The following is a 16,190-nucleotide window of genomic DNA, read 5'->3' as shown; positions in this document are numbered from 1 at the left end:
GTGCGCGCGTGTGTGTGTGTGTGCGTCTGTGCGCGTGTGTGCGTGTATGCATGTGTGTGTGTGCGCGTGCGTGTGTGTGCGTCTGTGCGCGTGCGTGCGTGTGTGTGTGTGTGTGTTCGTGTGCTCGCGTGTGTGTGTGCGTCTGTGTGCGTGTGTGCGTGTGTGTGTGTGTGTGTGTGGGTGCTCGCGCGTGTGTGTGTGTGCGTGTGTGTGTGTGCGCGCGTGTGTGTGTGTGTGTGCGTCTGTGCGCGCATAAATGCGTTCACGATCATAGACCCTTGTATAGACACACAAGAGAACCACAGCATCTTTAGGTCTTCAGGGGCTTTATATCATTCATAGAGTTGAAGATACCTATTTATCCCTGGTAGGTTTTTTTATGAGGACCGGCTAATCATTGGCGCTGCCGCATAAAAACATTAACAATAAGCAACAGTGCGCACTGTCAATAAAAAAATTTTGCCTAAAATTACGCTGGTGAATCGTAGAGTTCTTCTAACGGGGCTCCACAACACTTTGCAGCATGGTCGAAAAACGCTGCTGGTTCTAAAAAGTTTTTGCGTCACTTGGTTCGTCAAGAAATAAGCTAATGAAGTTATTAAAATATTGTCTGGAAGTGCGTTGTAAGGCCCATTTAAAGGCTTTTCTTAAAGTAGGTTAAACTTTACTGTAAAAATAGGAAACAAGATGCTAAATCCTGATACCGAGCTTGCGATCAACTGTCCACACATGTTGAACAAAGCCCGCGGGCCCTTTCATAGTATGCTTTATGACATCTCCTGGCGACGTGTGGTGTGAAAGAGTCACAAATAACGTCATTTTTTTAAATTGATGCATGGCCCAGGGCCTAATGGTCGAACTTGCAGCGCGTTTTCCAAACTTTCAGCGTGGCGCCCGGGAGAGGCTGGTCAGGCTTCAAGAACCACTATGAAATCTATAGACACCGTACCCATGACAGTGTGGGAAAAAGCCGGACTAGAAGCGCCAGCCACGATACCTCCTGCAGAGAAGGTCTACTGGCCGTCGCCACTGCGTTCCCGAGCGGTTTCGTGCAACGACCCAGCGGATGGCGAAGGAGGACGCTGCAAAACTTGGGCGCACAGCCTGGCAACCATCCACGAAGATTACAAAGTGGAGGCGGCAGCGACAAGCGGGAGGAAGCCTGACCACATGTACGCCGTGCCTTTCGCGCCGACTAACACACTGCAAAAGGTACGCCGACTTTTTGAGATCCGCCACGGGGATCTAGTGGTTCTCGTGCCTGACTGCTGTCCCAAAGGTAGAATCTTTTCTGCGACGACCCCGTTTCCATAAGCGAGTGCACGGTGGAAGTGGGGGGAGGGCGATGGGGCACCCCCTAGTCACCCATGATGGGGGCGCGAAGTCTGCCCCATTAGATCGCCTAATGGGAAAAGGAACACTGTGATAATTTTGCGCCCCACTCCACCCTACTCGCGCCTAAGCCTACTTAGATGGAAACAGAATGTTACAGACCCATGTTCCTATAAATTGAGGTGATAACGAACTTCAGGTGGTTGAAAATCCCGGAGCTGTCCTCTATAACGTCTTTTACGGTCATCTGGAAATAGGGGGACCCTTAAGCATCACCCTTAGGAGTTGAACGCGACAGCGATATTCTGGCCCGAGTACGTACTTCAAAAACGTGGTGTATGAACTCTTTTCGAATTTGCTATGCACACACTACGTGGCCTTCAAGTTGCAATAGCATGTGTGCCCTTAGTAGTGGGTGACTGGCTTGATTGGCTTGACTATGAAGTTGTTATGATAACCTCATATTCCGACGCCATACGGCAATGTATGGTTGTACCACGCATGTGTTTGTAAAGGATGAAAGTTCATTTCAGTACATTTCAAAGCGGAGGAGGTTGTTTTCACGGTATTCACAAGCAGAGGCGTGGCTGTGAGGTAGAACACCCGCTTGCCCCACAAAAGACTTGCCATCATTTCAACTACACACGAAAGTAAAAGAAAGTAAAACTATGTAGCCGAGTCAACTCGAATTCAAGCCTTTCAATGAACGAATTTTCCCGACAGGAGCCTGGCAATGCACTGGCACTGCATCGCAGAGAACTGGGTTTACTCATATGCAAAGCTAAGCGTGATTTTAAGGTTATCGTGCGTATTCATGAAATTCTTGTAGCGGCATTTTGAAAAAAAAAACTTCTGATAGCATCACTCAAGTACACGTGATAGACCAAATACTTTTGAAAATTGTTACAGAGAATGTCGAAGCAGCTAACGTTTTCGTAAGGGAACTCTTCTTCGTCGAGGCATCGCTGTTGCCCTAACTAAGACAAGTAGAATTGCCGAAACACTGTTTCCAGCGAGGTTTTTCTCGAAAAACTTCTGATCGCTTCAAGCCTTTTTGTTTCTCGGAACTTCCGTCTCGTTTGGCACTCAAATTCTGTAAGAATACTATGCGCGCCGTCATAACAAACGTGATTGAACCAAATGCGACGTCTGCTATCTCGCGATCGTTGATGGTTTTCGCATTGGTTCGAATATTCTGGGTTCAACGTTTGTTCATTATGTTCGTGTGTCAGTTGTAAGTTCATAACACTTTCACACTACTTGTATGTCGGTTTTTTTAATTCTCCCTCAAAAAATATTCGTAATTTATTTTATTGGCATCTTTCTCGATTATTTGGTCACGCAAAGATTATGATTTTTCGCTCACAACCAACGCACGCCGTCCGTAATTTCTGCAAAACGAGCGCTTTAACGCTATCGCGTTAAAATTTCGGAGCTGCGGTTTGAGCAGCATGAATGGTTTTGGGAAGTTGTAACTGAAGTGGCGTGGGAAGCTTCCTCTGGGTAGCCGCACGGTTACGTTGAAAGTGACTGCTTTTAGTGAATGCGTGATCTACACTTTCATGAAACCTTATTTTTAAAACGACAGGAGGCACTACACGGTTATGAATGCATGTAAGCTACATATATACATGGTGGATAACGAGTACGAAAACCTACTACATAGAGTGAGTTGTATGATAATTATGTTGTATCAAGCTGGCTGCGCATATACCTCAATTTGTCGCAGGCTAGAGACGAGGAGGAGGAGGAGGAATAAATGAGGAAGGACAGGGAGGTTAGCCAGTTCTCAGACCGGCTGGCTACCCTGTACTGGGGAAGGGGGTAAGGGGGATAAAAGATGAGAGAAAAGAGACGTTGTAAAAAAAAAGGGAGAGAAGGTCATCAGACGATCCACGACGCTGTTTACAGTCTGTCTCTAAGACCACTTGCCCGCAGAAAGCGCAACAACGCTCTCAATGCCTTGCGTGCAGAGGACGGTCTCGGCCAGTGTCCTAATACCCTTTCTTCCGACAATTGGCGATTGTCTATTCTATCTAAAGCTTTTGACAGTTCTTTTCTTGGCACGCTGAAGCGGGGACACTCGCAGAGAAGATGGGAGAAAGTCTCTGCGCAGCCACAGTTGTCACATGTCGGGCTTCTGGCCATTCCGATTCGAAATGAATAAGCATTCGTAAAGGCCACCCCAATCCACAGACGGCACAAAAGTGTCTCCTCTGCTCTGGTTATTCCTGATGGAAGACGGAGCTGTAGGTGTGGGTCCAAATTATGAAGGCGGGCGTTGGTGAATGCCGGTGAATTCCACTGAGCGAGTGTCAGTTCTCGTGCAAGTGATCGAAGCCTTGCAGCGGCGTCCGTTCTTGATAATGGTATAGCTACACATGGGGCATCGTCATGAGCAGTTCGGGCTGCTTCATCTGCACGGTCGTTTCCATCAATGCTGCAGTGGCCTGGTATCCATTGATATGCTATGTCATGTTGTTTCTCTATAGCCCGGTGATGGAGCAGTCGTATTTCAGCAATTAGCTGTTCGTTTGGTCCATGGCGATATGGCGAGGCAATTCCCTGGAGAGCTGCTTTGGAGTCGGAGAATATTGACCATGTCTGTTGCGGTTCTTCAACTAGGAACTCCAGAGCGGCACGAATGGCGGCGAGTTCTGCCGCCGTGGATGATGTCAGATGCGAGGTCCTGAACTTTATCGTGATGGATTTCTCCGGAATTACCACTGCGCCTGTTGAACTTGTTGAAGTGACCGACCCATCTGTGTAAATGTGAATCCGTCTACTGTGTTTCTCATGCAGAAACAGTAATGTTGTTTGTTTTAGGGTCAAATTTGACAAATTTTTCTTCTTTTGCATTCCGGGGATGGTTATCAGGGCTTCCAGTGGATGTAGACACCACAATGGTAACGACGGTCTTGCTGCGTGCGTGAAGTTCGTGGGAATCACCGTGCGATGTGGGGCAATAATAGAGCAGAACGCAGAGCATGGCCTGGAAAGTGGAAGGGAGGCAAGGTGATGCGATTGAATCCGGGTGACATGTCTTATGTGCGTTCTTAAAGCATCGACACGAATGGCAGGCTAGAGAAATCTAATCTCGTGCTATGAACTGGAGTTGAGGTTGCCCCGACGCTTTGGTGACCCTATTACAGTATTCATGTGCATCTTCAGGCATGCGCGTTATTCTTAGTTTTGATGTTTAGATTTTTATGTTACCTGAACCTCTGTAATTTCACTGCCAAGTGGACGTTGCAGCTTTCCTTTTCTGTCTTCATTGTTGGTTACTCATTCTTCTAAAAATTCTAGGGTAACAGTCTGGCTATGCCTTGTTACTTTACTATAAGTCTAGATTATTAAAATGCGCCTTAGTGCAACGAAATTACTTCGTGTGACAAACTTCTGGGCATCTGAGTGATAATGTAACTGTGGGCATGCTTCACACGAATATCTAAAGTTTCATGGTGTTGCGATTCATTTCTAGCTCTGCCTTCATATTGTCGTATGTTCTCCATCGTAAATATCGATGAATTGATAAGTATCATTTGGCAGAAGTGGTTCTCGCGTCAATGTATTAAAAAAAACTAGAAAAATGTCATCGCCAGGCCTTTCCGCACCAATCTTTTTCAATTTTGGAAGAAGCTGTGCTAACCCTTCCGTGGCGGTAGACCACTGTAAATTAGTTATTATAATGACAGTAAGGAGCGGTGTCGTCCTTGAGGAGTGCTCATTTATTTCGTACCGTACTGTAACTTTATGACTTGTTTTACAGCTTGAAGACCGCGATGACCTCCTCGCCTCTGCTGAAAGACTAGCAAGTTGCATGTCACCGAGGCAAGGTAATTAAGAAATCAGTTGACGCTAACAATTCTTATTGTAAGCTTCTATAGGATTAAGGCGCTACTCAGACCTACCATTTAGGACTTCTCTGCGTAATTATTATGCCTCTACACCTCAGATACTGAGGCATTCTGGTCTAAGCGTTATATTTACGCAAGGGTTATTTTTGCTTTGTCCACAAGATATTCACGGTGAAAAGGAACGAATGGCTCTTCAGTCTCAGGAAAAGCCCCATGCCTCTAGCCTTCTCCACCCCCCCCCCCGTAAAAACAAACAAAAAGGTTGTCACAGTTAACGCAGAGGTTTTCGTTAAGAAAAGATATCAATATAATGTCATCGTGAATAGGGAGTCCGGCACTACTTTGTGAATTATTATGGTGTCGATGTCTCTCAAGACTATCTGGAATCAGATGAGCGCCGTTATTTGAGAACTGAATGGGTCAAATATGAGCATTTCTTTTAAAATCTGGGCTTGTTTGTCAAACCTTTTTTCTAGAAAGTGAGAAATTTCCTTCAACTGGTATGCAATCGCACGTACTAAACTCCATACCTTGAACTCGGCAGGTTTATCACGTGCCACAGCAAGCCTTGAAGCACGCAAGGAGAGCACCGAAACTGAGAGCAGCTAGCCTTGCATACCGGGAGGATCACTGTAAGTAAGAAAGCGGCGACATGCAGGCAGAGGCCGCTAAGCGACCACGCGTATCACAAAGACATCAGTTGCAGGAAGCAGGCGCGCGCTCAACACGCTGCACATTCCCACCCATTAACCCTTCGTGCTCACCATTATGATCAGTATTAAAAATGAAGCCCAGGCTTGTATACGCTCGAATCGCATACCTCAGCAGCCTCAGTTACAGGCTCCGCTTACTATAGACATGCGAGATACTGCTGGAATGGACATCGTGTAAGTAAGATTCGAGCTTTTCATCAGATAAAGTGCGCAGCTGGTAGCGCAAGGGGTGAACTATCAGGGAAGTATCTGTTCAAGCTAGCCAACTTTTGCTAAGGCCCCATTTTTACTAGAGATGTTAACTCTTTGCTTTCGGTAATAAGTACGACCAGACTTCGCTACGCATGTCACGTGACTACCTGCTACGTCATGCAAGGACACTTTACAGATATTTAGTTGTTACGTGATGTTACCTGATCTTTAGTGACGTAACAAACTTGCACATCATAGTTTTTGTATTCCGCTGGACAAATCAACGCCCGTGTTGGAGTGCGCGAAGCATAAGTTGAATAGAACGAAGCGAGCACATACCGGTTCGTGCTGACAATTATTCGCCCCGCCGCGGTGGTCCAGTGGCTAAGGTACTCGGCTGCTGACCCGCAGGTCGCGGGATCAAATCCCGGCTGCGGCGGCTACATTTCCGGTGGAGGCGGAAATTTTGTAGGCCCGTGTGCTCAGATTTGGGTGCACATTAGAGAAACCCAGGTGGTCGAAATTTCCGGTGCCCTCCACTACGGCGTCTCTCATAATCATATGTTGCTTTTGGGACGTTCAACCCCACATATCAATAAATAAGCGATGACAATTATTCCTGTTCGCACTACCCAGTGCAGCAATAGACTTCATGAGCACCACTTTGAAAATGGCGAACACAATGATATAAGCCTACCCCGATACTCATTTAAACTTCATGGGCAACGTCACACCTATCCCCACCTCCAGACGCAAATACCTTGAGAATGATGATTAACCTATATGCCTCCGCCTACAATACTTTGCGTTGAATCGCGATCCAGGGATACGCAAAACGAGTTTGTATTCCTGTCTCTTATATTTTCAGATATCTGTGAGCCGCCTCCTTCTTTCACTGCGGCATGAAGGAAGCGAAAAAAAGAACTGTTTAATCACAAAACGTGGGCTTTAACGACGCTAATCAAGATTGAGTGCCTTACAGAGAATCGCCACTGACGGAAGTGGAGCAGAGATAGGTAAGCGCTCATATCTGTTGTATAAATAGCTGAAATTTGCACAGAAAAGGCGTCCCGCTCAGATCGGATGTAATAGCGCATTATGTTTGTGCGGCATTAATGTTAAAGTTAGCAGCAACGAATAAATGTATGCGTAGAAAAAAGAAAACGAGGAGTCTTCAATTGGCGAAATCACTTCGCCACCCGGCTTGTAATTGATGTAGAAATCGTCCAGTAGGACAATTTCACTGCATTTTGAAGGAAAAAGAAGTAAGCTTTAAAGGGCGCTACGTGTAAGTTCGCAAATACAAATGTACGTTCGACAATGTACTTTAAAAAAGAAAGACGTCTATATGAAATAAACAGCGATTTACTATGATGGAGCACGTAAGCAAATGGTAGATGTGTATACAAAATTTTAGGCTGCCTCTTATAATGCAAAGCCGAACTGCAAACTGTAACAGATTCTTGTTTCCGTTTTTTTTTTTTGAGGATGCCCTTTGTTACATTGTATTTATCCTTCTGAGCCTCGCCTTACCTAATGTTTTCATATAACAAATCCTTCCCATGAATGACGATTGGTCATAATGGCTGAACATAGCGGAAAACAGTACCAAACAAACAAGTGAGCTCCCTCTCTCCTAGAGTAAAGCAAGTACGAAAGGTCACATATGCATTCACTCGAAACGACGTGGCTTTGAAAGACATTCTTCTTTTTCCCTCTCAGTCGATGTATTCATCCTGCCCCGCCACCCTTCGAAAGTCTTCTGCAGGTAACGTGGTTTGCACTGCCTCCAAGGTATCAGGCACCTTATCTGGTTTTGCATTGCCTCCGTGATTGGGCCCTCTTTGACCCAGTTTCGGTGTCTTGTGATGACGTCATCAATGTAATCTTATGTCACGTGACCTCACAATGACGTCACAGTGATATCATTATGACGACACGATAATTTCGTGAAATGTGACATCGTCAAGCCGTCGCATGATTGCAACTCGCTGGAATGACCCCCGTATTCAGAAACGCTCCTCGACTCAACTTTCACCCTTCACTTGACAAAGTTGAGCACTGCGCCGCTGCTCGGCTGAAAATCGCGCTGCGCTGTTCAAGAATAGCAGCAAATGATCACAGATATGCAGTGACTTGCCATGTTTAGAGATGGCGCTACTATCGGCTTTCTCAAGTGAACGTGGTGCGTTGAGTGAAGGGGCGTTCTTGAATACGGGGGTGAGTGTTTGAATCAGTCGTCCCCGTCGTCGCTCTACGTCGACGCCGAAGACGCGCGACGTCGAAGAAAACGGGCAAATTTCGCATTTTGCGAGGCATTCAAGGCTTTCGCCCTAGTAACAGTGAAAGCAAAGGCGTGGTAATGGTAGTATCTCAGTACTTATTTGCTTACTTTTCTTTCGTGCAGGTGTCAAGTGGTAAGAACTGGTGTCACTTCGATTCGAATGCGACATCGAAGGCCTGCCAAACACTCCTAGCGTGATGAACTGATACATCAAGAAGCAATTCAACTTTGACTTCAGAAACCGAATTCCAGATTGATTCAACGACAGATAGTTGGCGAAGATTGTGAGAAGAACGCTCGTGTATAACGCATCATGCGTGACCCGGTCACTGAAGCCAACGGTCTCCTTCGAAATTGTCGTGTTTCTAAGTGGAAGACATGGAGTGCCTCTCTATTTGAAACTGCACTTACGATGCCTCTTTTCCTCACCTATGTGCTGCCCACAACATTCTGTGCCCACTTCAACATGCTCAGCAAGACTGTGTTGCTTCTCCACGCATTTCCGAAAGCTTTCAAGGCATGAAGCGAGAGTGAACCTTTTCGACTGGTTTGCAACAATGGTCAGAGAATTAGAGACTATGTATACCGACTAGTGCCTTCGGAAAAGGTGTCTTCGACAACGTGTGTCTTCGACAATGATCCGATGCTTCCTCGGATAGACTGAAGGTAGCGTATAATTTTAGGCGACACAGCTCCGGCAAAACTGCTGTGCCAGCCTTTCGTAGGCACTGTGCCATGTGGCCGCAGGACCATTTCGAGCGCACCGTGAGGACGACGGCAACCATTTCCCCATTGTGAGAGCGCGTCTCTCGATGAACTTCAAACAATGACTTGTTTTTGGTATGCGTAAGTTACGCGCGGCTGTATAGTTTAGGAGAAACATTGGAGAAAATTCTTGTTTATGCAGCCACTAGGGAAACCACTCTCAAGCACCACATCCTTCGAAAACCATCGGCTATGTGACAGCATTGACGGCTATTCGATCTTCCTCAGCAAGTGTGAACATGATTAAGTCGAGTCAGGATCTGTGCTGAATTCAAACTGCGCTTCACCTGTGACGCGCCATTTAACCCTAATTCAATGCAAAGAAAACGTTTATTCGGGCAGACATCAATTTTCTCATTGGTTAGCTACAATCATTTGTTGCTTCGATATCTACGCTCGCTTTTCTACGGTGAGTACAGAAGTTGAAGGTTAAGAACATTATAAGGTATGCAACACCGTTAAAGTCTGAAAAACTATATAGGCGTCTCAGACGTTATTAAGCCTATGAAATTGAAAATGTCTGATGTTGAAGGGTTGTGATCCCTTTTTCTCTGTGTCAATGGCATGTAACTAGAACGTAAAAGTGTCGTCTAAGGATGATCTACATGTGCGGAATAAAAAATGAAGTGTGGCCATAGTTCCTGTTGGCGTGGTGCTATCACGCTAGCGCATGCATACGATAACATGTTTAATATTTCTATGGTTCATTAAAAGACAGCCCTGCGTAATAAAGGTGATCACTGGTGTAGAATCGTTGTATATAACGCTTCAGAGGAAGTTTAGTTTGAAGAAGAAAAATGAGCTTTGCAACACGCATTTGAGCGAATTTCGCTCGTTAAAAAGAAGCAATAAAAATGAAACCTCGTGTTTGACTGTTTCCTTAATCGCCTATGAGCATAGGCATAGGCATGTAGAGTGTTTCTGATTGTATAGGACGAAAACTTGGAAACCTGGTTTTAACGCGACAGCGTTAAAAAGCCCATTTCACAGAAATTGCAGTGCCGGCTTCGAAGCCGGGGTCATAGGGAGCGGAAATTCATCTTCTGGTTCGTGACCGACAAAATCGAAAAGTACGCAAATAAAACACAAATAAAATACCTTCAGTTCGAGGGAGAATGGTAACCTTGCTGTTTGCGTGGCTAGCAGGCATTCTATTACAGAGCGACGCTATTGCCTGAAACTGCTTAGAAGAAAAAAAAACTGTTCGTGAAGGATTTACCCTGAAGCACGTAATATTGCGTGACATACGAGTAAAAATAACGCCAGGCGTCAATACACGTGAACTGCATCACAAGTGGCTGTTGTAATGGCCCATTGATTGCAAAGCACTCAGTTATATTTATTCAAAATCAGCGATAAAAGCATTAACAAAGTGAACAGCTGCGTAGGCTCGCATGTTGCTTTCGGTTGCGTTGTGGGCCCTCCGCTGATTCGTAAAAGAAATAATGATGGAGTAGAGGGCACTCGGCAACTTTACTTGCAGCACCCCTTATAAGATAGCTTGAAACGGTCGCTGTTGCAAGTCCAGTTGTTTGTTTCCTTACGGTCCGGTTAAGCCTTGCACCGAGAACTGATGTGAGGCTACTTATTGAGAAGGGGTCACCTGCAGGCCCGATTATGTTATCTCGTTCTACTCTTGAAGACGGAGCTCAAGCGTCCTCCATGTATATTAAGACAATGGCAGGCCCGAATAAGTAGCGGTATAGGTAGACTTTGTCCCCCCTCCCCTCACACACATTATAGGTGATTAGGGGGAGGGGGAAATGTCTGCCCCCGCCTCCCCTAACCTAACGCCTGATGGTGGGATCATAGGGCACTTACGACGACTTTTTTTTTCAATTGTGCATTTTGCTGAACCGAAAACTACAGTGGCATTGAAGCAGCAAGAAAATTACAATTAATTTTGCAAACACTCGTCTCGGCAATTCGAAACTTCCCTAAGCAAACAAATATAATGTTCTCGGCGCTAGTACGCGTGCTTCATCCGGTGAACTTCATATTCAACTCATAGGTAAGTTCACTATTTCATTGTTGCAAATGTCCCGGTACAATTATTCCATATACGCCAAATATTGAAGCAGTGGCTTTCACAAACCGCACGGGGTTCGGGGATGAGCAGAAACTGAACTCGACAAATGTGAGAGGGGGGAAAGCTTGTTGAGGACACACGGATGTGTTGTTCTGTCACATTTATAAGTTACAACTCTTCTGAAATAATATTCGTGGCAGTGTCAGTTACGCCTAGCCACTTGAATGAACGCTGCGATGCCCGGTGGCCAAGCTCCGGGCTCATTAGAGCTTGAGTTAGTGCTGCCATCGCGCGTTCTTGCGGCCTACTAACGTTTGCCTGTTGTATACTGCACACAGAAGGAGGCGCGCTTCATGCGCGCAAAAGTGGATGCGTCTCAATAACTCCCGCGCAGTCAAGTGTTTTCAAATTTACATTTGTGTTTCTAGTTCGTTTTATGACTTAAATAGTTATCAGCCTGACGTGGGGTCACTTCACAGTAAATGCTGAGAAATGTGATGCATAGTAAGCAAGCATGGGCGCACAAAAGAAGGCTGTACGCCGAATGCTTCATTTGTAGTGATTGAAATGATGTTAAAGTTGTGTGCCCGTGCGAACACAGAGCTTGAATGTTCCTAGTGAAAAACTTCAATAAGCAGGCACAATATGCTTGGAGCATGCTTAAAAGCGGCTTCTACTACTGCATTCTGTTTGGCTAACACATCTCATGTCACGTTTTTGCAGTATTTTATCCTAATTTTCAAAGAACGGCTGAAAAGGAAACAAAAACGACGCTACTAGTAAAATCCAAGTGAACTCAATCAGTCGGTCGTCCAGGTGAGGGGTGAGGCTATAGATTTATTCTCTATAGCCTCACCTTTATTCTCTATAGCCTCATCTCCTGCCGCCGACAACAGCTCTCGTTGAGTGGTGCCCCGTCATCGGACTCGTGCGACCGTGTCCGTCTTTCCTATCTTCTCCTTGCTTCTGGGTGGCGCTGTCCCTGTGCCAAGCTCTCTTCCTCCCCTCTCTCTATATAATTTTTATTCTTATTCATTTAATCCCTCCTTTCCACATCCCTTGTGAGCTACTGTTGAGGTGCCGCACTCTGATGCAGACAGTTACGGGGCTCACTTTTCTTTTCTCTTTAGGAATCACATAAGAAGCAAGAACATCATGTACTCTTACGTGGGTTAGTTGCTCTGCCATGATATTTACAACATCAGGAACCCTGGTTACTGCAGATACTTAAAGCTAATAATTCTTGAGCTTTAACGTCTCGAAATCGTGATACGATTATGACAGACGTCGTAGTGGACGGCTGCAGAAATTTCAATAATCTGGTGTTCTTTAACGTGCACCCCCTAAATTTAAACACACGTGCTTCAAACATTTTCGACTCCATCGAATTGTGGCCGCCGTGACTGGGATTTAATCGCGCGACGTGTGGATTAATAATAATAATAATAATAATAATAATAATAATAATAATAATAATAATAATAATAATAATAATAATAATAATAATAATAACTTCCATATGATTATGAGAGACACCGTAGTGGAGAAGCCAAGCGCCCCAGCCACTAGGCCACCATGGCGATAGATACGTAAAGTTCGTAAATATAAAACAGCGTTCCTGCAGTCAACACAATTCAAGCGATACCTACTGTCAAAACCTCAAACGAAGTATGCTTTCGAGAAAGCGAGTCGAACTAGAATGTATTTTATAGAAAAAAAATAATAAATGTGCCCATGTACAAGCAAATTTCATGTATACGTTTTCTAGTTCTAGTGTAAAGGACAAGAAACCGAAATAAATTTACATGCAAACAAGCAACAAAAATGAGCACCAGCACAGCTTGCGCTCCCTGTTGTACATCATTTGCAATATTCGCCGGCTCAAAGATCTACAGCATAAGATGCGTCGAGGCAGCTTTACTAGTTTCGGTGCGCAGAAAAAGAACGCTTTGTAGCGCGAGTCAAAATACGGAAACAGCTACAAAAACATTTATCAAAAGCTCTACAAAACGTTCGTTGAAATGCATCACCAACAAGCCCACATAGCAAGTTTCGTTGGCCCATGGAAAGCTTAAGTTTGAAAACTTGCCCAGAGATGGTAGCACTGAGGTTCTCATCGGCAGATGCTGATGACAGGCGGGCCCGGCTTAGTCCGCAAACGACTGCCGCGTCTAGAAACAATTATGTTGTTGAATAGCCAATACTCGTAACCAGATGCTACATCAATTAACTTTAAGGACTATGTAGGAAGCAAATGCGAAGCTATTGCCGTGCAGCATTGATTCAGTGAATGCCTCTTTTTTGAAACAATTCACCGTGGTCGAACTCTAAAGTTGTTCTACTAAAGCACCAGGTTATTTCTCTGGCGTTGGCGATCTCTCGCTAAGTTACAACGAACAAATTACTTGCACTGCATGTGTGTGTTATCAAAACGCAAAAGCGTAAAGAAAAAAAAGGAAGTTATTTATGCAGGCACTTATAAAAAAGAGGGAAAACGAGAGCAACGCGACAACCAATTTACTTGCAACGCCGTAAAGAGAAGAAGAGAAATAGTTTTATTTCGCAGTTTAGCCGTTTCGCTAAAAGTGTCGCGCAACTACAGCTGTGCGAAATGTTTTTTTTTTTAATTTCACACGTTCTATGAAGTTTGAAGAAAAAAATGGATGTAACACATCTGGAGCAACATAAATCCGTATTGGGGATTTATCACGATAGTGCCTACAGCTTTCTTATTAATACGTTTGTTCTAATTTTAAATATTGAGGCGTTATTTATTTAGCATGAACTAAACATAGGTTAACTATAAATTCATGAAAATAGCCCGATGTATTAGCTACGAAGAGAAAATGTTACTTCATTTTAGCAGCTCAATTTCGGCTTCAAGAGATATCAGCGTAAACAAAATGGCACATCCGGTATACGTATTTAATTGCTCGCACTAAAATGGGTCCAATACTTCGCTACCACATGCAAAAGATAAATATTCAGGCCATTACAACGCGTACTGCATAAACGAGATTTCATTCAAGTGCAATCAATATTTGTGATTTATTGACTGCCACTGGAGCCATTACGGGTGCTTCTTTGGAATGTATCTACGCCTATAGAATGTATATACAGGGTGCTGTCTTTAGCCAGGGTTTAAAGTATGCCGACACACGCAATTACGACGCGACCAAATGCATGTTGCTGACCATTGCCTCGAAGTTTTCCGACAATTTTTTGTGTTCTAAAATATTGTTTATTCAGATCTGTTTAATTAATTAGCTTTCGAAGGAAAAAAGATGGATAAAAAGTTTCAATGAGAAAGTTGTAAATCGGTTTGCAAAATGTCTGATCAGACACTTTAGACCTCTTCATATCTGTTAAACATTAGTGTTTTTTCTGCTGACTAGAAATGCCCGCACAACACAAAACAATACCACGTGACAAACCCACTCGCGTGCCAGTGCGCATGATGATTCTGGTTCTCCATAACGTTCCGTGTACGAACGACCATAGGACTAGCCCAATTGTGCTGTCTCGACAGGGCCGGAGCGATGGTGGTGGCATGGTGGCTTTGGGATGAATACCTTTTTATTGGCTACAAAAGCGACAACGGCTGTGACTGCTTATCGATATCTTAAACCAGTGCGAGGGAAGCGTATCGTTCGTACGCGGAACGTTAGGGAGCACCAGAATTACGGCGCGCGTAGACGCGTCAGTGGGGCTGTCACGTGGTATTTATTGTATTACGCGGGTATTTGTACTTAGCATAAAAACACTAATAATTACCAGATATAAAGTTCGAAACTGCCTAATCAAACGTTTTACAAACCGAGCTACTATTTTATCATCGAAATTTTTATGCACCTTTATTCCTCCCAAAGTTAGTTAATTAAACAGATTTGATTACATTTTAAACACAAAAAATAGTCTGACAAACTCCAGGCAACGGTCAGCAAAATGCATTTGGTCGCGTCATAAGTGCGTGTGTTGGCATATTTTTAAACTCTAGCTGAAAATAGTGGGGAAATACCTGTGTATGTATACACATCTGAGAAAGTCTAACGCTCAAAACATTGGCCCGAATCTGCATGTTGATCAAAATGTCGTCGAAAGACGACAGTCTGGCCTGTGGAGAGAGTGAACAACCATTTATTTGATGGTCTGCGCAAGAAAATCAGTAAATTGTATTCTGGAAGCGCTTCGTTATAGTGCCTCGAGCGTGCAGCGGAGGCGAACGAGGGCATCCAGTCACGTCACACTTGAGACAGGAGCGCCATCTGCCAGTTTTCTTGAAAAACGAAGTGAATGGCTCTGAGACGGGTGTGCGCGCCTGTTTCAGAGGTGATAAGGTGTAGAACGCAAGGTGACGGGTAGGTGCCACCACCGTCGCGTCTTAGCAAAGCGTTGGAAACGCTCGCCTTTTCGTGCAAGCGTTGCATGGTCAGCGTAGCGTGATAACCGCTACGGTCCTTAAAATTACTTATGTATGCCTTTTACAGTAAAAGACGCACATGCAGAATATATACGTGTTGTTATGGTGCCCCAGACATGCGTATTAATTGCTTTTTAATAGACAATTGCACAAGCATGAACACTGAATCTTGAGCAACATTGGTGAACGCTGCGGATGGGGTGAGCCGTTCAAAGTACCCGGTGCCGTTAAAGACAAGATAATGTACAGACAGACAGACAGACCAAATTTTTTGCGTCGAAGGTCCCCAAGAAAGTCTTTCGTCTTTAAAAGATCGCTGTACCAACAACTGGACGTTATCAAAACCTTCCAAATCAAACAAACCTACAACACACCAATGAATGCTTCTACATTGGTGTGTCTGCAATGTAAAGCTGATTCATCAGTGTTTTACAAATAATGACAATCATACATCAGTAGAATTGTTCAATGCTTCTTTTTCTTTTCCTTCTTCCCAAAGAAAGACTAAACTGAGCTGCTGAGGAGGAAAATTTTGTGCGTCGCGAGAGCACAAGCTATTTGTCTCCAGTTCATGCAATGTCTTTCTTACGTTTTTTTA

General features: G+C 44.4%; 1 protein-coding gene across 1 annotated transcript in view; it reads left to right on the top strand.

Annotated features, from left to right (window-relative positions):
* The window catches only part of LOC119183352 (cell adhesion molecule Dscam1-like), a 184,746-nt gene extending 174,736 nt beyond the window's left edge, over positions 1 to 10,010 (top strand). Inside the window, exons 24-28 of the mRNA XM_075877327.1 lie at positions 887 to 1,212; positions 5,102 to 5,168; positions 5,734 to 5,821; positions 6,963 to 7,110; positions 8,502 to 10,010. Of these exons, the coding sequence (XP_075733442.1) occupies positions 887 to 1,212; positions 5,102 to 5,168; positions 5,734 to 5,798 (458 nt within the window). The 3' untranslated portion in view covers positions 5,799 to 5,821; positions 6,963 to 7,110; positions 8,502 to 10,010. The remainder of the gene's footprint in view (positions 1 to 886; positions 1,213 to 5,101; positions 5,169 to 5,733; positions 5,822 to 6,962; positions 7,111 to 8,501) is intronic.
* Positions 10,011 to 16,190: the final 6,180 nt, after the last annotated feature.

This window comes from Rhipicephalus microplus, chromosome 2, assembly GCF_043290135.1.
Source record: "Rhipicephalus microplus isolate Deutch F79 chromosome 2, USDA_Rmic, whole genome shotgun sequence".
NCBI lineage: Eukaryota > Metazoa > Arthropoda > Arachnida > Ixodida > Ixodidae > Rhipicephalus > Rhipicephalus microplus.
The sequence above is the reverse complement of the archived record's forward strand: the minus strand, read 5'-3'. Positions and strand labels throughout refer to the sequence as shown.